The sequence below is a fragment of the Melopsittacus undulatus genome, chromosome 2, assembly GCF_012275295.1.
Source record: "Melopsittacus undulatus isolate bMelUnd1 chromosome 2, bMelUnd1.mat.Z, whole genome shotgun sequence".
Classification (NCBI taxonomy): domain Eukaryota; kingdom Metazoa; phylum Chordata; class Aves; order Psittaciformes; family Psittaculidae; genus Melopsittacus; species Melopsittacus undulatus.
In genome coordinates, this window is record NC_047528.1 from 77,643,905 (window position 1) to 77,667,751 (window position 23,847).

The window sequence follows — 23,847 nt, forward strand, 5'->3', positions numbered from 1 at the left end:
CTTCTTCCCACCCTTCCCTTCTTTCTGGACTCAACTTTGCTCTCAAATTCTCTACCTCCTCCCCTCCAGAGGCGAAGGGATGAGGCTTGTGGTCAGTTCATCACACGCTGTCTTTGCTGCTCCTTGCTCCTCAGAGGAGGACTTCTCACAGTCTCCCCCAGCTCCAGCAAGGGGTCCCTCCCATGGGAGACAGTCCTCTGTGAACTGCTCCAACGTGAGTCCTTGCCATAGGCCGCACTTCTCCAGCTCTCTGTGAACTGCTCCAGCATGGCTCCCTTCCATGGGGTGCAATCCTTCAGGAACAGACTGCTCCAGTGTGTGTCCCTTCCATGGGGTCACAAGTCCTGCAGGAAACCTGCTCCAGCATGTGCTCCCTTCCATGGAACCACAGGTCCTGCCAGGAGCCTCCTTCTCCAGTGTGAGCTTACCACAGGGTCACAGATTACTTTGGGCATCCTCCTGCTGCAGTGTGTGATCCTCCATTGACTGCATGGGGACAGCCTGCCTCACCATGGTCTTCAACATGGGTGCAGGGGAATTTCTGCTCTGGTGCCTGGAGCACCACCTCACCTCCTTCTGCAGTGACCTTGGAGTCTGTGGGGCTGTTGCCCTCATAGTCTCTCTCTCTCTCCTCTCTTCAGCTGCAGTTGCTGTTGTGCAGTAGCTTTTTCCCCCTTCTTAAAGGTGCTGCCATCACTGATAGTGATCAGCCTTGGCCAGCAGCAGGTCCATCTTGGAGACGGCTGGCATTGGCTCTGTTGGACATAGGGGAAGCTTCTGGCAGCTTCTCACAGAAGCCACTCATGTAGCCCACCACCACCAAAACCTTGCCATGCAAGCCAATACAGTTTCATAATAGCAATTTTGGAGTCCTCTAAGTTTGAGAAATTCAATAATTATTAGATTTTACTTGATCTAATATAAAATCAGAGATAGCAAGTTTAGAAATTGCAATTAATTTTTCCACTGTAGCTTAAATTCATAGTGCAAGAGAAAGGTTATACAGGGGGATGTATTCTATGAATTTGAGTAATTGTATCAAATGGCCTCTTTAAGGAAATAAACTTCGCTGCTTCAAGCCTGGCTGCAGTGTTCACGTTTCAGTCTTGCTGTAATCTGCCTCAGTCCTTGGATAGTATGTACAGGATGGCAGTCTGTCAGCTTTTATGTTACTAGTTTCTCAGTTTCCTTTCATCTTTTTGAAGGCAGTTCTTCTACCTCTTTCCTTGGAGCAGAACTGCCCCTGCCTTGTAATGTACTAATACAAGTAGGTATATTTCAACCCAGAGTTCACTAGAAACTTTGCAATTTGAAGCACAATGGTGGTTCACTTTATTTCTGGATAACAGCTGCTGTAGCTAATGCTCTAGTTACTTTAAATTGTATCTTGGGCTGCATCCAAAGGAGCATGGTCAAGGGAGGTGATTCTGCACTCTGGTGAGACTACACTTTGAGTACTGCGTCCAGCTGTGATGTCCTCAGTGCAGGAAAAGCATGGACCTGTTGGTGATGGTCCAGAGTAGGACCACAAAAATGATCAGAGGGCTGGAGCACCTCTCTTGTGAGGAAAGGCTGAGAGATTTGGGGTTGTCCATCCTGGAGAAAAGACTCAAGGGGAGACCTTACTGGGGCCTTTCAGTTCTTAAAAGGGGCCTACAAGAAAGATATGGAGAGACTTTTTAGTAGGGCTTGTTTCGATAGGATGAGGGTTTAAACTAAAAAGGGGGAGATTCAGGCTGGATGTGAGCAAGAAATGTCTTACAATGAGGGTAGTAAAATACTGGTGCAGGTTGCCCAGAGAGGTGGTGGATGTGCCACCCCTGGAGATATTCAAAGCCAAGCTGGATGTGATTCTGAGCAACCTGATCTAGTTGAAGATTTCCTTACTCATTGCAGGGGGGCTGGACCAGATGACCTTCTGAGGGTTCCTTCTAACCCAAACTATTCTATGAAATCCACAACTAGATTTTAGAATTTTTAAGCTGCCAAGCTATCAGCTATCCTGATTATAGTAGCTTTATTTCATGCTGTATGAGAGGAAACTGGATCTTTTGATCATTGGAGAGATTTCTGAGTACAAATATTGAAAAGCAGATAAAAATCACAACACCCTATTTTCCCTACCACCATCCAGTTTCACTAGAATTTCAATAGAACTTAAATTTTGTGTTTAGGTAAAACAAATGGTACATGAATGAATCTGAGTAAGTGTTGCTCCCAGCATGTTTTTTTTCTTGTATACAGCTGAACTCTTCATTAGTATCCATTCACTGATGCAGTCAGTGGTGGAGATAAGCATATGATCTTGTGAAAAAGATAATATTCTGGTTCTTCGTTGCTTTTGCCTGGCTCTTTTCAAGTTGATTTTTTACTGCTTTTAGATGATCACTGAATTGAATTTTTGGGTTTGTTTCTGTGGGGCTTTTCTCCACTGGAAAGCTGTTTATGCATTTTGCAAATTGATTTGGTCAACTTAATATATCTTCCATATGTGCTTGCAGTAATTTTATGTAATAAACTGAAGTTTCCTTTCCTGAAGGTGTTTCAGGTGGCTCAGCATGAGGGCATCTGTTGAAACAGCACAAGTTGATTGCTGTGGTGTTGTACTTTCTGCAGTGAATTTGCACTGAACACAAAGTTCATTTAAGGCCTCTAAATTTAATGTTCCAAGTACTCCCTAGAACTGCCCTTAGTACAGAGCACTGCTACTGCTTCTGTGGTACTATGTTCCAGAAGACGCAAAGCTTTCATCCTCTGTTTCAAGGAAGCACTTTTAACTGAGAGGAATTGTTGGGAATTTTTTGTCTGTTTGTTTAATTTATTTTTTCTTCTTTATCTGGAATCTGAATAGTTTTTATTGAATGTCAGCATATTATAATGGTTATAAGGTCTTAATGCAGTCTGAGCCACTTTGGAGATTAGTCATCTTGACTTGGGTTTCACTTAATTGCTTTATTCACTTGTGTAAATTTAACAGATTTAGGGTTGGTTTTTTTTTTGTTTGTTTTTTTTTCTCCTAACTAGAAAGTATAGCAAAACTCACCTTTTATTTAACATGTAACATAATTCTGATAATAGGTATTGTAACACTTCACAGATTTTATTTTCTTTTCATTAAAATAAGCACAATATTTTCAGTATTTACTTTTCAATATTTAGTTTTACTTGCTGTTATCTCTGAAATCTGTAAAATTATCTTGTAATAGATTATCATGCACTGAAATAGTAGCAGTATCTTCAAATTCAGATGAAACTTTGTATGGAGAGATGTTTCTTTTTTTGAAAGAAGCTGCTTTGAGGGTTACAGAGTTAGAGAGTCTATTTGTGATAAAAAGAAAAAAAGCAAACCCAAACAAAGCAAAAAATCCCCAGTGCTCCTCCTGTCCCTTCCCCGAAATCCACTCTGCACCATTTGCCCTCCTTGTGGTTTAATCACTTGTAACGACTTTACTGAAAGACAAACCAATAATAAAAACCCTGTGAGTTGTTTCTTTAAATATGTTTCCTGAACATGTGCATGCATACTAATGTGGATTTATTCTTGAAATGACCTTTGAGTATTATGACAGTAATTGAGTGGCTTCTTGTTGTTCTTTATAGAAAACGTTTGGATGGCGTTCCTTGCAAGGTTAACTGTAAAAGATGGGTCAGTAGTGTTTAAAGAAAATACCTCTGCTTGGAAAACACTGACAAATAAATTATAAATAATTTTTAGGTAATTAGAATGCAATTATGTTCATTAATTATGTTTTGTTATTAATTTAGGATGAAACTTGGGGGGCTCCCCCCTCATATTTTTATGCTTGTTCCATATATTTAGTATGCTCTTTTAAAGGAAAAAGAGATGTCTTGTTTTTTTTCCCTTCAGATAGCAAACCGGTAATCTCTATTTAATGGTATGTTTAAAGATTACAAGAAAGAGCAGTCATTGCATTAGTTTGATCAGCATTAGAATGCCCACAGAATTTACTTTCTGCATGTATTTACTATTTATAAGTACTTTATATTCACCTTTTCTGCTCTCTTATGTGGAAGCTCCCAGCCAAAGCCAGGACAGAGAGGAACATCTGACTTTTATAATGTGAACGGGAGTTATTTTTAAAACAATGAAAGCAAAACTGGGTTGGTAGGAGGCAGAAAGTTTGTCAGGTTAGAAGAGTTTTGGTCCTTTTTTTTTTCTTTTTTTTGTTAGGAGACAGGCTTTTTAAATCACCAGTATGCTTTGTTTGTGCAGGTATGAAAGATTCAGTGGTTGAACCAGTTAGGAATGCATCAAAGGACTTTCTTCCTAAGCAGCCAGATCTTTTAGGGCTGTTGTTTTGTCTGCTGACAGCATGGTGGTGCGGGATTGCTGATGCAGTTCGTGGCTCCTGCTGTTTTTGAGAGGAACCTAGCAGCGCGCTTTTTGACAGTAGGTTGCCAGGGACTGGAGAGACTGAAGAGCGTGATGGAAGAACTTGAGAGGCTCTTTCCACAAATACCCTACTGAGCTCAAACTTTAGAGTAGTCCTTCAGCTGACTGGCTGCTCAGTGCTTCTAATGTGTTCCCTTGAAGATAATGTATTGTACTTTTCTTGGACAGGAACTCCCTTTGCTCAGGACTTTGAATGTGCTTTTTTTGTTGGTGGTGTGTGATAAAAGAGGAAGACTTTCATTCTTAACCTTTTTTTTTTTTTCTTTTTTTTGTTCTTCTTTCCCTGGACATGAATCTTCAAATGTGGGAATTGAGTCACAAAGTGAGTCCTAATGTGTAACTCTTTGAAAATAGTAGCTTTTCTTGGTAATTATTAGAGATGAAAAAGCTATGCCTCTAATACTCTTTTATAGCCTGGGGATTTGAAGTTCATGGCAGATTGTCAAAGATAATATGGAACTAAATAGTAAGCAACATAACAAGTGAATATAGGATATTGCTGAAGACTGGTGTTCTAAGGAGAGAGAAGGAAAGATTAAAGTGAAAGAACCAACTTCTAAGGAGACCACTACAAATACTGTGTCAGATAAAGAAATATTAACGTTTTCCATAGGAGAACTCTGTAATAAAATAGGACCTTCTCCTGTCTGGGGAAAAAAAATAAAAAACCTTGCCCCCCCCCCATTACCTAACCATATCTTGGTATGCAGAAATGTGCTTTTACTTCAGCTGCAGATGTTGGCATTTCTGTTTGATGGAAGTGAATGTGTGTCAGGCTCCTTGTGTCAGATGAAACTGCAAAGGGATTTAATAGGTTGTTGTTGAGAGTGTTGTCCTCTGAACACTGGGGGTTTTAATTTGGGGCTGCTACAGCTATGACAAAGACTGCCCAGCATGCATAAGGACCAGCATAAGCTGTGGAAGAAGCTGTCACACCCACAATAGACATATTTAAGGTTCTTACTGGAGAGGAAGACTAAAATGGAAGCAAAATTGTCTTTCCTGTCCTCCTGTTATGACTCATGGGAGCTGCTTTTGTGCTCAGTGCTTTGATAATCTGTCTGCTTATTTGTCAGTGTGGTCTTAGAAGCATCCTGCTAAGCACCCACTCTTTTTGAGTTGGCCACAGCTGTTAAAGAAGCTCATGAATCCTGAATTATAACTCTGAGAAGTGAATTTAGTCCATATATTCAGAATGAGCTGAATTTATTTCTCAGTCTGTACTTGCATACAGAAGGAAGAGCACTCACTGGACAAGAAAAACTCAACCAAATCGTTATTGCCACCCTGGTCTTCAAGCTCACTTTTCCTTTCGGAATTTAACCAAATGGGTATCTTTAATAGCTGAGAGCTGATTCAATCCTTTCCTACTTGTGTGCTTGCTGCTGGATGGAAACTTTGTTCAGGTTCTTCCCCCTGCACCCTTGGTCCTGCTGCCATGGTGGCATGCTGCCTTTTAGGCCAGTTATGTGATGTATAACTCGTTCAGATGAGTTCTAAGATTTCAGTATATCACCAGCTATTAAAAAAAGAAGTGAATGTCAAAACAGCTCCTCTGAATGCCAACACCAGTCAAGTCAGCTTCCAGTGATGATATTAGCATTGTCAATAAAAGCTTGCTGGAGTTGAATTTTAAAGGATGCAAACAACCTTGGTGTTTTGCTTTTACATAATTTGTTGGACAGTTTTCTAATTTTTATATTTACTTTCACTGGCTGTTCTCTTCATTCCTTTTTTTTTCTTCTTTTTTTAATGAGCAGAAGGGGATCAATTGAAGCTTAGGGTGTGGAAAATGGCTTGCTGTATTGAAGTCCCCATTGCTTTTTATCTGTTCTTCAGCTTTTTCACTTTTCAGCTTCTACATTGTAGGTTTCTTCATATTATGAGATCTTGGCGGTTCTTCCTCCAGAACCTTGTCCAGTTAGGTCTACTGTCCTTCCATATTATGGAAAAACAACAGGTGGTAGCTTTTTCCAAATGCAGGAGTGAGACTGGAAAATTCACTACCAATATGCTGGTTTGGTTTCAGGGGTTTTGGTTTTTGTAAGTTTTTTGTTTTGGTTTGGTTTTAGGGTTTTTTTCCCCTCTCCATTCTTCAAGTCAGAATATTCCTCCTAGCTTTCTCCTTACAGCTGCTCAAATACTGAATTTGTTCTTCCTAATCTGTAATTTCTCATAATTATCCTGGAGTTTTCTTCTGGATCAATGAATCCAGAAAAAAAAAAAAAACTTCTCCAACTCTTTTCCAACTATTATCACTGCTATTTTTAGTAGTGATACATCATGACTAATAGAGGTGGTTAATGGTTTCACGTATGTGCCTTTTACAGCAGAAGGTATGCAAGGGTTTGGATTAATGTCTAACCATCAAAGACAGATACTTATATGACATAAGCTCTTTACACCTATTTACTGACCTGCTGTTTTGTTAGTGAACAGATGACTTTGAAGTCAGTTAGAAGTTTGTAACTGACTTTAGCAGGGTGGAAATAGCACTTTTTGTCTTAATATGTGAAATGAGCTATATACTCAATGTCCAATACACTGACATACAAATCTAACTGTATATTTCTAGCACAGTTTTATTTCTCCAAATTTTGTGAAGACAAATGCTACCTCAAGTTTATGATTATCGCTAAATGCCTCTACTAAAATCTAATTATGTGAAAAGTGCTTGCCTCTCATCCAGCTATTGATGATTATGAAACAATGAAGAGCATTTTTATTTAGGATTGAGGCCTTGGAGTACGTATTCAAGTTGAATACTTTTGAATGATGTTCTAGAATTCTTAATGGCTGTGAAGGAAAAAGGAATTGGGGAAGAGCTAGGCTTTTCTCCTATTGTTTTAATTTAAATGCAAATGATCAGGTATCACAATGCTATATTAGTCTGTCTGTTCCTTCCCAGAACATTTATACAATTTTTAGTTTTTAGATATAAGGTTTACATGCTGTTGCAGAACAACTACATTTGTATTAAAATCTCACACTGTTACAGCTCTGGATTAAGTACAACTGTTTTGTTCTTGTTCATTTCATGGTGTTTCATTTTACTGAATTTGTTTTGTATAGTGTCATGGTAACAAAGAGACCATCTCAAAGATCTGTTGGTTTAATTCTTAAGTTGTGCTGTGAACCTGGCTGCCTCAGGGATGTTAGGGGAATGAGAGCTATTTCCCTACTGAGAGGTGAAGTATGGCCTTATTTCCTTTTCTGCAAGGGTTATCATTCTAGCCAGCAGGCAGCTTATTAAAACAGACCTATATGGTACTCAGTACAAAGAATGAAATTGTGGTTGCTATTAATAAGGTTTTCCTTGCTATTTCCATCTTGAAACAATCCATCCTATCTTCACTAAATTACAAAATGTTGTAATTCTTGCTATCAATAACTTCCTTGACTTTTTTGTTCAAAGTTTAGTTGTTATTTTTATTTTATTATTACAATTACTCTGCTATTCACTATGAGTTGTTCATTGAATTTGAGTTCATATTACCAGATTTCCTGTAAAAGTCAGTGATTTTAAAAACAGTCTTAACAAAGCCAGTGCCTTTTGAAAAGCAGAAAAACACACAAAGTTCAGTGGGTGCTGCCACTGAACAAGTGTTTTTAGCAGTTTCTTCTCAAACTTTAATGAGCTTTTGGAAGCAAAGATCTCAAACAATCATTTATGATTTTGTGTAGTGGTTAGATGGGTTAAGCTAGTCTTGAGTTCACTAATGTTGCAGAAGAGAACTAGTTTGAATTACTGCCCTGCTTGAAGAGATATGGCAAGAGAGCTAAGGCAAAAATTGTTTAGGTATGTGTCCATACTGCTGCTGCACAACACTCTTCATCTTTCTGTAAGCTCTCCTCATTTCAAGAAAAGGTTCTCATAGAGGGCTCTCAGGAGAGTTGTGCACAAAGATGATGTGGAAGCCAGCACAGAAGAGGTGCTCAAGTGTAGTTTTCTCTTAGGAGTCCGCTTGTATGTGCATCTGTATTACCTTTGCTGTCAGTCATGACAGGGAGAATTCAAGAAGCTGGTTTGGGTGCTTCTTTGGGCCAGTTGAAGTGTATGACTCATGGTGAATGGACATCAGTGAATTGACAGGCTTTTACCTTTAAGGAGTTACATGTGAATGCTGCTCTATGTGCCATGTGTCCAGGAGCAACCGTGTAACAAATGGATCAGCTTTCTGTGGCTCTTACTTTTAATGAGCTAAAGGGGAAAACTACATGATTGGTGGGAAAAGGAAGATGTGTAATACCAAATTTCAGGAAATAAGGTTAGTTGCTTGCATACTAACCTTTATTCCAGTAGAAAAATAGGATGCACACATGAAAACACTTGCAGAACTCTTTATTTTATTTTTTTAGTGGATCACAAGCTGCAGATCTGTATAGCTTTAAGTAGTTTGAGAAATTTAGAAATAATAAATGAGGGACAGAGGAAACTGCATCTAAATATCTTGTTGAGTTTTTGATACATTATCTCATAAGCTTCTTCACTGTTTTGTCACAGATTCAAAAAGTATTGTGTACACTGTAAGGCAGAAAGACAATGTATGGTAATAACATTAGCTGATAAGTGATCAATGTTATCACAAACTAATTTCTAGAAAGACTCGATGAATAATAGAGGATTTGGTGATGCTATTGAATAGTGCTAATAGAAAACAGATGTTTTCTAACTGTTCCTTTCTTTCTGGAAAGTATTTTTTTTCTGTTCTGAACGTGGCTGGCTTGTTTTCTTGCGTCTTGCTTATGTTACAGCATTAATGGTTCTTTCATGGTCTGTGTAGTAGCATTTCTGTCACTCAGCTGCAGCATAGAACAGCCAGCTGCACCATGTGCCTGGTACTAGCCTGTTTCCATAGAGAGCTGAAGCAGCCCCATACAGGCTCTGTTCTGTTGATGGGTGTATCTGAGCAGATGCTCCTGCTTTTTCAGGAGCTCATGCTTCCAGTTTCTTACTGTAATCAGAAAAGAAAGCCTGAACAAACTGCACAAAGGCTTTTGTGAGAAGGAGATGCCAAATGAGAAAGGAAAGGGTATTTTCTAAAATTCACAAATGAAAAAAAAAAAAAAGATTTATTGAAACAGTAAATTAAACAACTGAAATAATCCATTATGGAGTGGGTAGCCATTTTGAAAACAACTTTAAAAAAATCCCCAAAAAACAACACTAACCATCCCTTTAATGCAGAAGTCACTGCTTTATTTTCAGCGTTTGCTTCCTAGATACTGTGGATGACTAACTCTGAAGTTACTGATACACACACACATGCACACCCCAAATGTTCTCCGTGTCTTACTGAGGCCAGTGTGATTGTGGTTTTCTTCCACCCTTGAGTTGTCCTATTTTTTTTATTTTTTTTTATGTGTGACTTAGTCAAAACAGAGCTTTTGGCCAGCACACATAGCTTCTAGTGAAATCCTCTCTGTGTGAGCCAAACCTGATATTATCAGGTCACATTCACCTATTACACATAAGTTAATTAAATGGATTCTTTTCTACCCTGCCATCTTGTTCCTCATGAGTTGTCCCGTTATTGGAGCACTGAACTGTGGAAATTACCTGTTTCCAATTTATGGTGAAGTTATTTTAGCTCTTTCCCATTTTTGACTGTGAGATGTATACCTTTAGGGTTAAAAATGCAGTCTGAGTTAGTAAAACCAGACTTCAGTGTATTTCATTTATCAGACTTCGAAGATTATAGCAGAGATGTGGTGAACCTGAAACAGACAGACACAAAACCCTTTGTTCTTTAATCTGTGTATAGTTGCTTGGTTTACAAATTACTTCAGTGATTGAGGAACACAGAAAAAAACCCTATGAAAACCTTTTTTGCTGTTCATTACATTTCTACCAAATAAGCTGATATGGAAATAATTTTCTACATCTGATTGCTAGTCGGTCTATTGGGTTTTTTTAGTATTGTTTTTTTAACAGTCACAGAAAATAGCAGTAGAAGAATGTTTTCTTATTGCTTAGTGTTCTTTCTACTTTATCCTTTTTTCATTATGGTAGACAAATAATTAATTGAGTAAACACAATTTTTTTTACCTAGCTGTCAACATACTTATGTTCTCAGTTTGGTGTAATTATGGGCGTATTTTTGCTCATTGAGATAGCTCCTATCAACATTGTTGCTTGTTTCTGTCCTGTAGAAAGTAAGTTAGCTATTAGTGTAAGAGGCATCCTAACTATTGGATTACAAGACCAGCTGTTCTGTCAGATATGTGTTCTCAATAGGTTCTGTCCATTGTACTGCTGCTAAGCATTCTTCATCATAAAATGTAGAAGTAAATTAATAGTCTGTTAAAATTGTTAGACAATATTGGTGTGAAATAAACCGAAGTACTAATTACATTCTTTTCTCTTCTTTCCCCAGGAAGACACTGACTGCCTAGAAATTAAGAAAGGGTTCTGAGAAGTCTGGTTGATCAAGGTGGAATTTTTTTCTCCCAACAGCCTTTTCACAATTGCCTCTTGCAAAATCTTTGGACGTTCCCTATTGTGCCATGTTTTGTGGCTCCCACTGTAAGAGGAGTTTGTCTTGATGAAGATTCCTAACATTGGTAATGTGATGAATAAATTTGAGATCCTTGGGGTTGTAGGTGAAGGTAAGTAGTATCTGAATAAAAAATGAATTAGGATTTTATATAGGCTTGACTTAGTTGTCTTGATGGTAAACAGTTTTCATGTGCAAAATACTGCTGTATTCAGATTTTAAGAAACATCAGTTCCCTATAGTTCCTTCTAATTCCATTCTTAGATGGAAGGAGAAGTTTGGGAGATAAAAGAAAAGGAAGAGAAATGGGACTGTGTTGTGGCTTGGGGTTTTTGTTGTTTTTTTGTTTTGTTTTGTTTTTTTTAGTTTGTTTAAGTTTATTAATATCTTTTTAATGATACTAGGGACATGCAGGTTATCAAAGTGCTCTGCCAAGTATATTTAAAGGAAGTATTTTCAGCATTTTGAAACTTACTTTCAAGCAATTTTTGTAAAATTGTTTCAGTGTGCAAAACTTCAGTACCGTGTCTGTGCAAGTTCTGGAGAATTAATGCTGGAACAGTATTATTTCCATAACTAAAAGGTGACTGAAGACTGTTTTATCTTGCCACTTTCTTATTTTCTGGTTTGAGATTGTTTATCTCTTCTCTTCGTTTCAGGTGCCTATGGCGTTGTACTTAAATGCAGACACAAGGTAAATAAATTGCTTTAAGTTAAACGCTGATATTTTGTGACAATGACTTGTGATGAGAACTGAGATATTATGTATAAGATTTCTTAAAAAAAAGGTTGTTTTGGAAGGCTGTTTATGCTTAAGCAGCCTCAATTAGAATGTCAAATTAATTGCTAAATACTGCTGTATAACTGCTTACCTGTCTTGGGGCACGGGAACAGAATGGGATCCATATGGAATTTCTGCAGCTGTTGGACAATGAAAGTGCATTATGAAAGCACTGATTTCCGTGCTCGTTGATTTTAATTTGGAAGAAGTAGTAAAAAGAAAAACCTGTTTCAGACAAAAATGACATCTGACAACTTGTCTACACTCTTTTAACTACTATGTAAGCTGGATAAATCTGAGCTTGCTGCTCATCAGAAAGGAACTGACATGAACTACTTTGCTGTCTTTGGGGCAGCAATATAGTCATATAAGTAAATAACTTCTACTTCTGTGAAGCTAAACTTTTGAGAGTCATAGAATTATTAATTGTTCCAGGAAAAGTTTGGGGAGCTTTTTGTTTGTTTTTGTTTGCCTTTTTTTTATGCAGCTCAAACCTTTTACTAGAAAAAAGTTATCGCACTGCAGCAGGCCCACCTTCTTGCAGTGGCTTTTAGCATGTACACAGAAGGACTTCCACAGAGGATGTATGTATTTGGAGTGGCTTACACTATTATATTGACTTCAAGTTAAAGAAGGGTTAAGAAAAGACTTGGAAAGATCCTATCTCAAGTTGAAGCCTTGTCAGGCATCAGGGAGACTGTAACACTCAATAGAATGGCTTTCGTATTTTTGGATAGTTACAGAATTATGATTCAAGGTGAATAGTTTGAAAGCACCTTGGTAGTAACAATACATTTTATATTAAGCAGCTCTCTTTATGGAAGGTAACCTCATGGATACTTCAGAAATTTCTAGGATTTCCTGCGTTGCTGAGTGAAATTTCATGTCTGCATGTCTTTAGTCATGCCCTCATCTGAAAGAGCTTAGAACAATATGAGCATAGTGTAATGCCAGGGTAGCCTGTTGTCAGTTCCTGTGAGAATATTTTACAGTACATCAGATAACTAGAAAGGAAAGGCTTTCCTTTAGCACAGGGAAGTGTTTCTTCCTACAGCCTATGCAAGGATCTAAACTTTTAGGTAGTCACACCATTTTTTTTCCTCAGCTTGAAAATTAATTGAACCAACTGTATGGAAGTTCTAAAACAAAGTTGTAATTGTTAAAGCTGCTAGCAAGTGGATTTAATAAGACCTAGGGTTTCCAGTATTTGGAGATCTGAAGAAAAGGCAAGGTATGTTGCTATTTTAAACTTCCAGATTTATGATTCTCACTCACTTAAAACAAGCTGCACCCAATGTCTAGGAGCAGGTGACTTTAGGGGCTATCTGATTTGAAAAAAAAACCCCACCAAAACTATCTAGAAGTTAAACTTTGACATGTGTCTTTTTTCCCCATCCTTCACCTGCTGTTCGTCGTCTTAACTTTTTCCTTGTATGCCTTGGAAAATATGTTGAGAGGGATCCGTCCCCAGTTCTTTTGCAAGTTGCTGCATAGATTCAGAGCAGGCATGTCCTGCTTGTTGCCTACCTAGGCAAGGTTTGTTAAAAAAATGTTTAATAATTGCCACAAGAATTTAGTTTATGTTTAATTGTAGGCATGATAAAATATATAACTATTTCCTAGTTCCTACATTTTTGATGCATTTTATTAGTTTTTACTTGGCTTATTCCTTTTAAATATGGAGCAGCAGTATGAATTGGAGCTTGAAGATGTGGAAAGGTGCTGCCTGGTTTTTACAGATTTTTGCTATCTTAAGACAGAAAAGATCTAAATTATAGACAGAAATTTTAAGGCTATGATAATCATTGACTAGAATGAACATGGTAGAAGTTGTAAAGAAACACCTTTCTAATGGGGAAGGAAAGGGAAGAAGAAAAGGGGAGAAGACTCTAATTCCTGTGAGATCAAAGATACTGTAAACTAAAGGGGTGGAGTTCAGGTGAGACTTAAAAACAGTCACTAATTGGCACAGAATGGGAATTTCTTCCAAACCATAATAAAAAAAATTATTAAGAAAAATTACTTGTATACGAAGGAGAAAAAACCCTGTTGCAGGACAGTATATGTGGTTGTTCTCCTTGATCAAGAAGTATTTTTTTAATATAACTTCCCTACTTGTATAGGAAAACAAAGATTTCATTAACTTTCATGAAGTTTTAACAGAACTGCCTTGAAATGCAAGGATATGTGACTTGGTTTTGGGTTTGGTTGGTTTTTTTTTACTGTTTGGCTGCTGATAGCCATACTTCTTATAAGTATGGATGAACAAAGTAAGAAATTCTTCCACATTATTTGCCTGCAGGTAGCACAACTGAACATTGAGTACATTTCATAGGAAGTCTGTTTGGTACCACATAAGAAGCCCAGAAGCAGCATAAAAACAAGAGAATGCTGCAGTATTTTTAATGTATGTATGATATATACCACACCATCCTTGGTCATGCCTCCCTCAGCATGTGCTAATTTTCATTTTGTGCCAAGCTAGCAATTATGTCTAAGAATTTAAATATAGAAGTATTTATATTCATATTTATAAACAGTGGGAACATACCAGGATTAAACTCTCAGCTCTTGTAAGTCAATTTATCTCCATTTTATTGGTGATAGGGTAAATTTTGTGTGAAATGTGGAGCTCACCCCTAATTGCAACAATTGCAATATATGATCCCTAGTGTTTCAATAAATATATATCTTTATGCCCCAGTGAGTTTCATAGTCATGTGTGTATGGATTTAAATTGGAGAGAATGGCATAAGGAGCTAATACCTTATCATTATTATGTGCTTTTATTTTGCTAAGGGAACGTTATCAAAAAAGCTGAAGTAGCTCCTCTAAATGACTGTGTTTACATTATTATACAGCATGTTTTAATGTTTTTATTGCAAATCCTTTATTGCTAATTGTGGTTCAAGCATAAAGATTTCTTTATCTGATTTATCTGGTTGCTTTGGGGTTTATTTGATGATTTTGTTTATTAGTTTTGGAATTTTTTCTTTTTTTTCTGATGTGAATTTAATACAAATAATACTGATAAAGCAGAATTGATGTTCTGAAAAGCTTTTTTTTTTTTTCTCCTTCTTTTAATGAGGGGACTTTTTGTAAGGAAATATACTGGAGTGCATTGTGTTTGATAGTCCTGGAAATACATTTTTATATTCCCAAACTAGTAAAATAAGTTTTCTTGGTTTATTTACTGGATCTTGGCTGTTTACTGGAAAGCCACTTGAACAGTTCAGCAGTGTCAGACACCATGGCTGAGGAAAATAATTTTTGCTTATGTTTAAGACTTATCAAATATTTGCTTTTAAATAAAACCACTATCCCCTTTACTTTGCAATTTGGGCTTGCAGCTTCATGCAGTTATCCTTTGCTAATAGAGACTTAGGCACAAGTCTTAGGACACTGGTATTGGATACAAAGCTAATAGGACAACATTGCGACTGAAAATCAGTAAAATTATAGGAAGATGCTGTAGGAAAGCCATATGTGTCCAAAGATAGGCACGCTGAAAAAAGAAGCCTAGAGGCAAAACTTAAGCTGAAAGTTCCTGTAAATGTTTCAGTATACTTCGATGCAATATACAGGCAGAACATTTGGTATACTTTGAAACTGTGTATTTCATTATTCAAGCTATTACAGGATTTTCCTACAAGGAAACTCTATTAATCATTTCTACTGTTAAACAAAGCTGATGTTCATGTGTGGACTTCTTGCTGTGCTTTTAGATCAAAGGCAAGGCCTTACTTTACATGTGATGTAATAGTGGTTGTTGAGTGGGAGCAGCCTCCTGGCTGCTCTGTTGCAAGAACTGGCAGAGTTTGTCCTGCAGCCAAGCGTCTTGTGCAGCGCAGGCCTGTGCGTCCTTAGGGAGCTCTGTGTGCATCAGTAACTCCTTGATGCACAGTGGTCTTTCTGATCAGGGTGACTAAACATTGTCACTGCCTCTTCGTTTGTCAGCTACCTTCACGTTCCTATCAGTTCATTGGTCAGTTTTGTCTGCATTTTCCAGAATATCTTCTGTCTCCACCATGCTGTATTGTCATTGCAGCAGATGTTGAAGTGCTCCAAGTCCTCTTTAAAAACTGGATTTATTTTTTTATCTTTATTATCTATTTATCTATTTTGCTGTCTTGATCAGGTGCTTTGAAGCAGGTACTCACCCTAATGCCACCTGGGTTGTTCTTTCTTCTAACCTTCAGGCAAAACCTAGACTTGTTTCTTACTTATTTCTAAGAAAAAGTCCATGCCTGCAAGCTTCCTTTTCCTTTGCAAGAATCTCCTTTCCTTCTTAGCTCTTCCTTCTCAGAATATCCTGCATCTGTTCATGGCAGTGCTGTGGTCATGCAAGCCCATTTTCTGTGATCCTATTGAGGGATTTCATCATCTAGGATGACAGGTAGTTCAGATAATGCATATTTCTATAACTGTGCACTGACACCTAGTTCCTCCTGTTTGTTTCTCGTTACACTTGAGTTTCATTTACAGGAATCTGGGACCTGGTTATGTTGCTTTCAAAGAGGGAATGGGAGCTTCATACTCATGGAAAATTTATGGTCTGCCTGGTGTTATAAAAATGTAGTTCCAAATTTGCCTGGGAAAGGGAGAAGTTATTCTGACAATTCATGTATCTGCTAATGTTATTAAGATTGTCTTACTGTTCATACTGGGTCTCTAGAGACCCTTCTTTTAGTGTTGTTGCTTAACTCTTAAATGGTAAATGTTTAACCCTCCTTATGTTTATGAGTTTCTCTCACATACCACAATTAAAAGGTAAGTGTAATTGTTTGTGAGAACAGTGTTTATCTTCAGTATGCTGTGCTTTCAGATGTTCTTGCTTTAGATCTGGCTTTCAAGGTTTCTTAACTCTCCAGCTTGTCTTAAGCCAAGTGCTTGGACTGAAGAATAAAGTCTTCAGTTTATCTTCAACTTCTTCCTGAAATGGATACAGGTCTTTTTTTTTTTTCCCTATTCTTTGAATTTGATTGATTTGACAGTAGTTCCTGTTTGGATGACTGAGAAATGAAATGATGAGTAAATGAAAAATCTGAGTTCCTAAAATGAGCACATATTGCTGCCTGCATTTCTTTCCACTCAGTGTTAATACCTTTCATATGGTGAATGTAGTATGAGCTGATTTCAGATTTTGACTTTGACTGCTCAGCTAGAGAATAAACTAGCACTGTCTGGTGCTTGAACCCCCAGAATAATAGCTGTGCTGATTCAGAAGTTTCTGGTTCTTGGTGTTTGTACTTCACTAAACACTTTGTAATAATGCAAGGAGAGTTTTCTCTGTCTGCTTTTGACAAGTAGATAGCTACTTGGTACAGTACTGCTGTTGAACATTTTAGTGACTAATCTTAAGGTAAATATGAAAGTACTGCTGTTAAAAGTTGTGGAAAACAGACTGCAGTGGTAAACAATAGAAGATGATGATACTGAGCATTTAGCGTTATGCGTCAAGTCATTCAATTCAGGGAAAGCATACATTAAATATTTGTATTTCTTTGAATTTCAGGTTAGAACCTTCCGGCAAAAATTGAATTATGTTAGTAGCATTTTAAGCAATTAGTTTTATCATTTCAGAGTAAAGCTGAGTCATCCACAGACATTTTCCAGTCTACTACCCTGATATACACTAGAATGGTCATTTTGCATCAGATGAGTTCAGCTAGCTCAGTACCTTAAAAGTGACTTTGTTAGAGGTAAACAACAGATGAAGAGCAGGGCAGGCATGTTGTGATACTCCCCAAAGTATTCAGTGTCTCTAATTGGTACAGTTCTACTGGGGAGTCATTATCACCAGAATATTCTAGCACAGATTATGCCAGCAGTGTATTTTTTTTCATTACTTTAGCCTGTGCCTAAAGCCATCTGTCCTTTAAGTCTTCTGTTTGCCTGTGCATACTGTTTAAAGCATTAACTGATATGTCTGTATACTGTGTAAAATACTGTCCTTAGGCTTTTTTTTTTACATACCATCAATTTACATATAATTATCCTTTCACCTAAAACCAGGTAAAAAGTACAGTGCCAAATCCTAATGATTAATGTCTAAGAAGTCATATATTCTCTCATTGTTACTATTGCTGTCTTGCTGCTGCCTCTACTTGGTTACGGCCTCAAATTTTTTGCTGATCTTCTTTTGATTTATGTATGCAATTAAAACCAGCATTGCTAATTTTGTCTTCTAAGCAAATGTGTTTTGGCAAGATTTTTGTTTTTAATGATGGCTGACAGCAAATCTCTGTGCAGCATACCGTTTTCTTTCAGTAACAGCAGCTTACCTGGGGAGGATTATTGTACTTAATGCTGTTGTTCCTAAGGCTAAAACACCCACTCACTGGTGTGTTTTTGTGCCAAAGTTTGTGTGAAATACATACAGTGAACATGAGACCTTTACTGAGCTTCTGAAGTAGACAGTGTGCCAGTAGTAAATGTTTGCAGTAGTCAGAGTTGAGATCTGTCTTGAGTATTACGGGGGGGGAAATAGAGTTATTGGGCAAGCTGTAGTGCTGAAAATCATATTAACTCTTTAATAACCATTTGCTTTAATTTCATCATTAGGCAATGAATAACCTTTTGAGTTCCTTACAGAATTCTCATTTGAAATATCAGGTGTATAGTATTTCTTTCATGGGCTTCTGTACTGTGCTTCCATGGCAGTGTGAGGTAAGCTAAATTAGTGCTAATTCACTTCAGTTATCACTTTCCTATTGTATAGGTAAATGACATACAGTAATCAACTGTAGCTGCTTACTATGCAGGGTAGATGCTAATGTGGTACTGGAAATTTCTAAAGTTTTCGTTATTCATTTGTGCATTGTGACGTTTTGTCTGTACATGAACCTGGGCCTCTTTCAGGTTCCTCTCAGTTCCCTGTGGTAGGGGGAAACAATCAGATTAGCATTGTATTAATGTGTTTTAAATATCAATGAAGTCCTGATTTAGATTAAAGTGGAAGGTTCATATGTGTATGGCTATTGCGCAAAAGATCAGATAGTTGTGTAGAATGGAGGGTAGAAATTAAGCTGCTGAGATCACACAGATTGGGAAGACAGCTGACTCTTTGGTCTTTCCTCACCTCCCATTCCCAAGGTGGGCTATAATATTCTCTGATTGCTGCCTTTTATGTATTTTCCTCAAAGTCTTATTCTCTCTCTGCAATTTTTTAAAAAGAGTTGTTTCATAAAATAATAAAAACCACTAGAGCACTAATTTTGTGAAAGCTGTCAAACTCTAAACCTATTTACCTACTCCAGTGGGGGAGGAAAAAAAATCAGATCTCTAGTTGGTGTTGTTTCAGTTTCCTAAAGCCTGAGTTCTAGGATTAGCTGAAGTAAATATTTGGTTTTCATAGTTTTAAGGCTGTGTAGGATGAGAGCATAGAGTAAGGTAGTCCCAGGTCTTCATTTGATTGCTTTTGTTAGATTATGTTGTCTTCTATGTTACTTCTGCTATAGATTGCCAAAGCATGCTGTATTTCAAAGAGTTTTAAATTTGTTCTTATGTAAACCCTTGCTGTCTTTTTCAATCACATACAATGATTTCTTAAACAGGACCTGGCCAGGCTGTACAAAGCAATCACAAAAAGAAATTCATTAAATGTAATGCATTTATTATTGACATTGGTCTGTCTGTAATTTGTCCTGCAGCCAAAGGTTTTGAACGGTGTTGCTTTCAAATCTGTAGTTGTGGTGTTTCCCTTTGAGTCTTTTATGACAATCCAGACTGCTATATGAAAGGTCCCTTGTAAGATGCTCCATTCCCTTACCTTCTTCTGTGTACTTGACATGTTATGAACCCTGCTCAAATGTGGGCAGTATTCAGCATTCAAAACTGGCATTCACCCCCTCTCTTCTCCCCAAAGGCTAATTTACAAATAGAAGGTGCAGGGGAAAGATGAGAGAGCTTTTAGAGGGGAGAAACTAAAATGTTGTGGAAAGATACCAAGATATTTTTTTTTTCACCTGTGTTGAATTTAAAGCAGTACAGTATGAGGGTGTTACTTTTAGTGCCACAAATTAGGATGGCTTAAGTTTGCTTGGCAATTATAACATGGGGCAGTGGAATGTCATGCAGTACAAAGCTGAGATGCACAAACCTGATGCTGCAAATCTTCAAAACATGAAGGGGAAGGGAGAGAAAGAGGTGATCACTCTTATACTCCAGTGATGAAGGTAGCTGAAGGAGGCATAGAAGCCTGAGTTAAAAATAACAGGAGTATTTCATCTCACCTTGGGAAGGTTATAGGAAATGTATTACTGGTGGCTTTCAATTTAAATTAAGTCAAGGATAAGTAATTTGTTACAGTCACAGTGTCTCAGATCAGTATTTCTTTTAGTCACACAGCTTTTTCCAGTTTCACACTAATGGCTCTAGATTAACCAGACATCTGTCACACTTTGTTTCTTAAAGAAATTGTGTGTCTTTCTGATTGTCTTTTACATAATATGTTGCATGAATTCCTGCTATTGGTACTGGTTTGACTAAATGAAAAGTTACTGCTTCTGCTGCAAATAACACTTTTCATTGGAAATAAATAAATACATAGACAGCCTCCTTAGTAGTTGCTGCATGCTCCCATCTGCAAAGGGATTATATATCATTACAGTTGTAGTAATAGAGGAATCATATTCAGACCTGCAGCAGTGTGTTCTGTGGCTGCCCCTAATGGCTCTTAATTGCAAACAGCTTGCAGTGCTCTATCTCGTTCTAATGCACTTGTAAGCGAAACCTTATTTTTAACTGTAGATGTGATGAGCACGCAGAGCAAGACTACCCATATAAATGAGTCTTTCTTGCAAAAAGTTGAAAATGTTATGCTGAAAATTAAACTTTAAAAACATGACTGCAGTATTTCTTAGAGGCAGCAGAAGAAGAAATTGACATAGATGAAGATTTGAGACCTCATGTAGGGTCTTGGGTCATTAGGAAAGTAGTGGTGCATGCTTGGGAATGCAAATTAATATATGGGAGAAGGAACAACATATGGCTAATAATAGGACTACATCTGTAGTAGTATGAACTTGCTTGAATATTGGATTACAGTCTAGTCTTGTCATCAAATTGCAAATTACTGTGTAGCATAATTGTTTTTCTAAATTTTAGACTAATTGTTTTCCTGCAGGGAATTCTTGTAGACTTCTTATACTTTTGTAGGACATGTGAGCAGCTCTAAGAGCACTAGGTTAATGACGGATCTCTGGATGCTCCATGTATTTAAATAAAGGCCAGTACAATAGAGTGTAATTCAGTGTTTGAGAAGAACGTTAATGTAGAATATTAAATGCACCATGGTAAAAAAAGGATCTGGGTGGCTTTCAAAATTATTTGTAGAAGTCAAGTTAATCTAAAATGTTACTATGCTAAAGTATCTTGAATATGCAAATTATATAAACTTGTGTGTGTGTGTGTGTGTGTGAATTTAAAGCCTTTTTGTTTTAAGCCAGGAGTCCTGGGAAAGGAATACTTGACAGTGTAGGGAAAATATTGACAATAATAGTAAAAACTTTCCTAGCTTTTCACTATATCTGAAAGCTATAAGCTCTTCTCGGCACATGGTTTTTTTTTTTCATCAGTAAGAAGTACAGTGAGTAAGGTAAATGTTCTGGCTAAAGTAATTTAATTTTCCATGATTGCTCAGTTCTGTGTAACTCCTAATTGGTGGCATACCCCCTGAAAAAATAGAAAATTTTCTTTTCTCTTTGAACAAAAAAGTCTGGAATACGTAACTTCAGGTACAGTGGTGTTTACTTCTCATTCAAAGCCTGGATAGCAATAAACAGGGGAAAAAGGAAAATAGTTTACAGTTATTACATATGATTTAAATGTGTACAAATATCAAATTCCATGCAAAGAACTTAATAATAATGCTTAGTGTATGTAGTGTCTGATCTCAGCTAAACAGAACTAGACAGGCCTGCCATCACAGAATGGCTATCAAGAACTTTTGAATATGGTGGGAGGTCAGCTGAGCTCTAGAACAGAAGCTGTTTTGTTAAGATTGGATAGTGCTCAGTCTTTCTTCGATGCTAGCTGGTTTTGCAGGTTTGCACAGAACTGGAAGCATTCTTTATGCCAAGTGTCCCTTATACATGTATTGCAATTATGAAAGTCTCCAAAACACCTGCTTCCGGTTTGCTATACATAGCAGCACCTGGACTTGATGAGTCTGCTGCTTGCTTTTGGTAAAGAACAGTCCAATTGCCAATTTCATAGGAAAACCAAAACACCCTCTGGATTTGTAAAGTATTTGCTTTTTTATTATATTATTTCTGATTTACTTTAGCTTAGATTGCTGAACTAGACCAATCTTCATGCAAGTCCTTTTAAATCCTAACCCTTTAATGTAATGGCTTAACTTTGCCCATTGTGAAAAATCACCCACTCTAAGGAATTCTGTTACCATTTTTTCAGATGTGTAGCAAAGTGAAGATTTGTGCCTGGATAATATAGGTAATGCTCTGTTGGAAACACATATGCAGCATTGCTCTCAGGTTTATAGTTACTTGCTCCTTAAAAACTTTGATAAAGCATCTTCCATTTATTCATCTATGTGAACTCTAATTTCTGTAGGTAACCACAGCATATGTCGTGGTTTAAACCAAGTCCCCCAACTCCCGGAGAGTTAGGAAGGAGAATCCAAAGAATGTAGCCCCCACGGATTGAGATAAGAACGGTTTAATTGCTAAGGCATAACACAAAACCCCTACTGCCATTTACTACTACAAATAATAATGATACAGCAAACAGCAAGTGAAAAGAATACAACACCCCACCAGCCACCAACCCATAACTCACTCCACCCTGCCAGGCCGAGCACCATGTGCTCCCTCCTCCATTTTCCTCCAGAGCTCCCCCCCTCCAGCATTCTCGTTCCCAGTATGCATCCTGGGCATCACGTGCTATGGTATGGAATACCTCATTGCCTAGCCTGGGTCAGGTGTCCTGTCTCTCCTTCCTCCCAGACTCCCCTCCTCCACCTGGCTGGAAAAAACCTTGAACAAAAACACCCTCAAAACATGCTCAAACCATGACACATAGAAAGGTTAATATAACAAAATTCGGTCTAAATCTTACAGAAGGGAAAAGTGAATACTTGCAAGATGCTGAGTTGGAATGAATTTTCCCCATTCTTTCATTACTTTATTTACGTGTACACTTATACCCATACTCTTAGAAGTATAAAGGTGTAGGTGTGTGCCCACATGGCCAGTATCTAATTTGGGCACTATCAATGTGCAGGGTGGAGGACAAGTAGCTGTCAAGTCCCCTTACTTCTCTGTGGTTTCTTTTGATGGTGACAGCAAACTAGTTCTTACATCTTTTTATATATTTTATGCTTAGAGGTTGTCTGTTGCTATGGGATTGGCCTTAGCCTCAATCTTGCTTGCTTCAACTTCCATGATTCTGTTATCCTTGTTTGGAACTTGTTTGAAATGTATGTCTAGAACCTGTTTCTGTGATGAACTAATGGGAGAGAGGCTGGTATATGTTATAAGCTGCAACCTTGAAGGTGTCCTGCTGTTGTTAGGGTGCAGGATCTGCTTGTGAGTCAGCCGTGCTGCAAGCTTCTGGGTTTCACATAATGTTTTACTCAATTTTACTATAGGAGCACCATCCTGGGAACAGTTTTCTCCATTATCAATAAAAATTATTCTTGAAACCTTTTTGTGCAGTTTCTTCTTATGCTTGTGTGTGTTATTCTCTCAATGTCTCTCTTATTACCCTATTCATACTTTTCATACATAGCCTGATCTGTTACATACTTCTGCAGAAGAAACAAGGTATACAAATATGCCTGTTTTCTTATTCTGTTCTTAATTCTTTGTATAAAAGTGTGCTGCCTTATTGAGCAACTAAGTATCAGGTGACCATAAAATGTTTTGAGAGAAAGAAAGCTTAGTTTAGGTACTGCTGTATCTCCTGATCTTTCAGTCCAAGAACAGTCTTTATAGTGTTGAGAACTCCTTTCCAGATCTATTATAAGGCATATTTTTACATATAGTTCTAATAACAGAAGATTACCACAGATTCCAGTGTGGTGAAAATTGTGGTTTTCTTAGACTTGACCTTGGCTGAGTAAGGTTACTGTTATTATCCATTTTCCATTTGGCTTTAGAGAGACTTTTTTTAGTAACTGTGAGGTTTTCAAA

The 23,847-nt window shown here is 37.5% G+C and overlaps 1 protein-coding gene across 3 annotated transcripts in view; it reads left to right on the forward strand.

The window, feature by feature from the left end:
- Positions 1-23,847, forward strand: part of CDKL5 (cyclin dependent kinase like 5) — a 127,459-nt gene that overhangs the window by 39,497 nt on the left and 64,115 nt on the right. For all 3 annotated transcript variants that reach the window (XM_031050965.2, XM_031050967.2, XM_031050966.2), the window contains exons 2-3: positions 10,792-11,023; positions 11,571-11,605. In XM_031050965.2, the coding sequence (XP_030906825.1) occupies positions 10,960-11,023; positions 11,571-11,605 (99 nt within the window). In that variant the 5' untranslated portion in view covers positions 10,792-10,959. The remainder of the gene's footprint in view (positions 1-10,791; positions 11,024-11,570; positions 11,606-23,847) is intronic.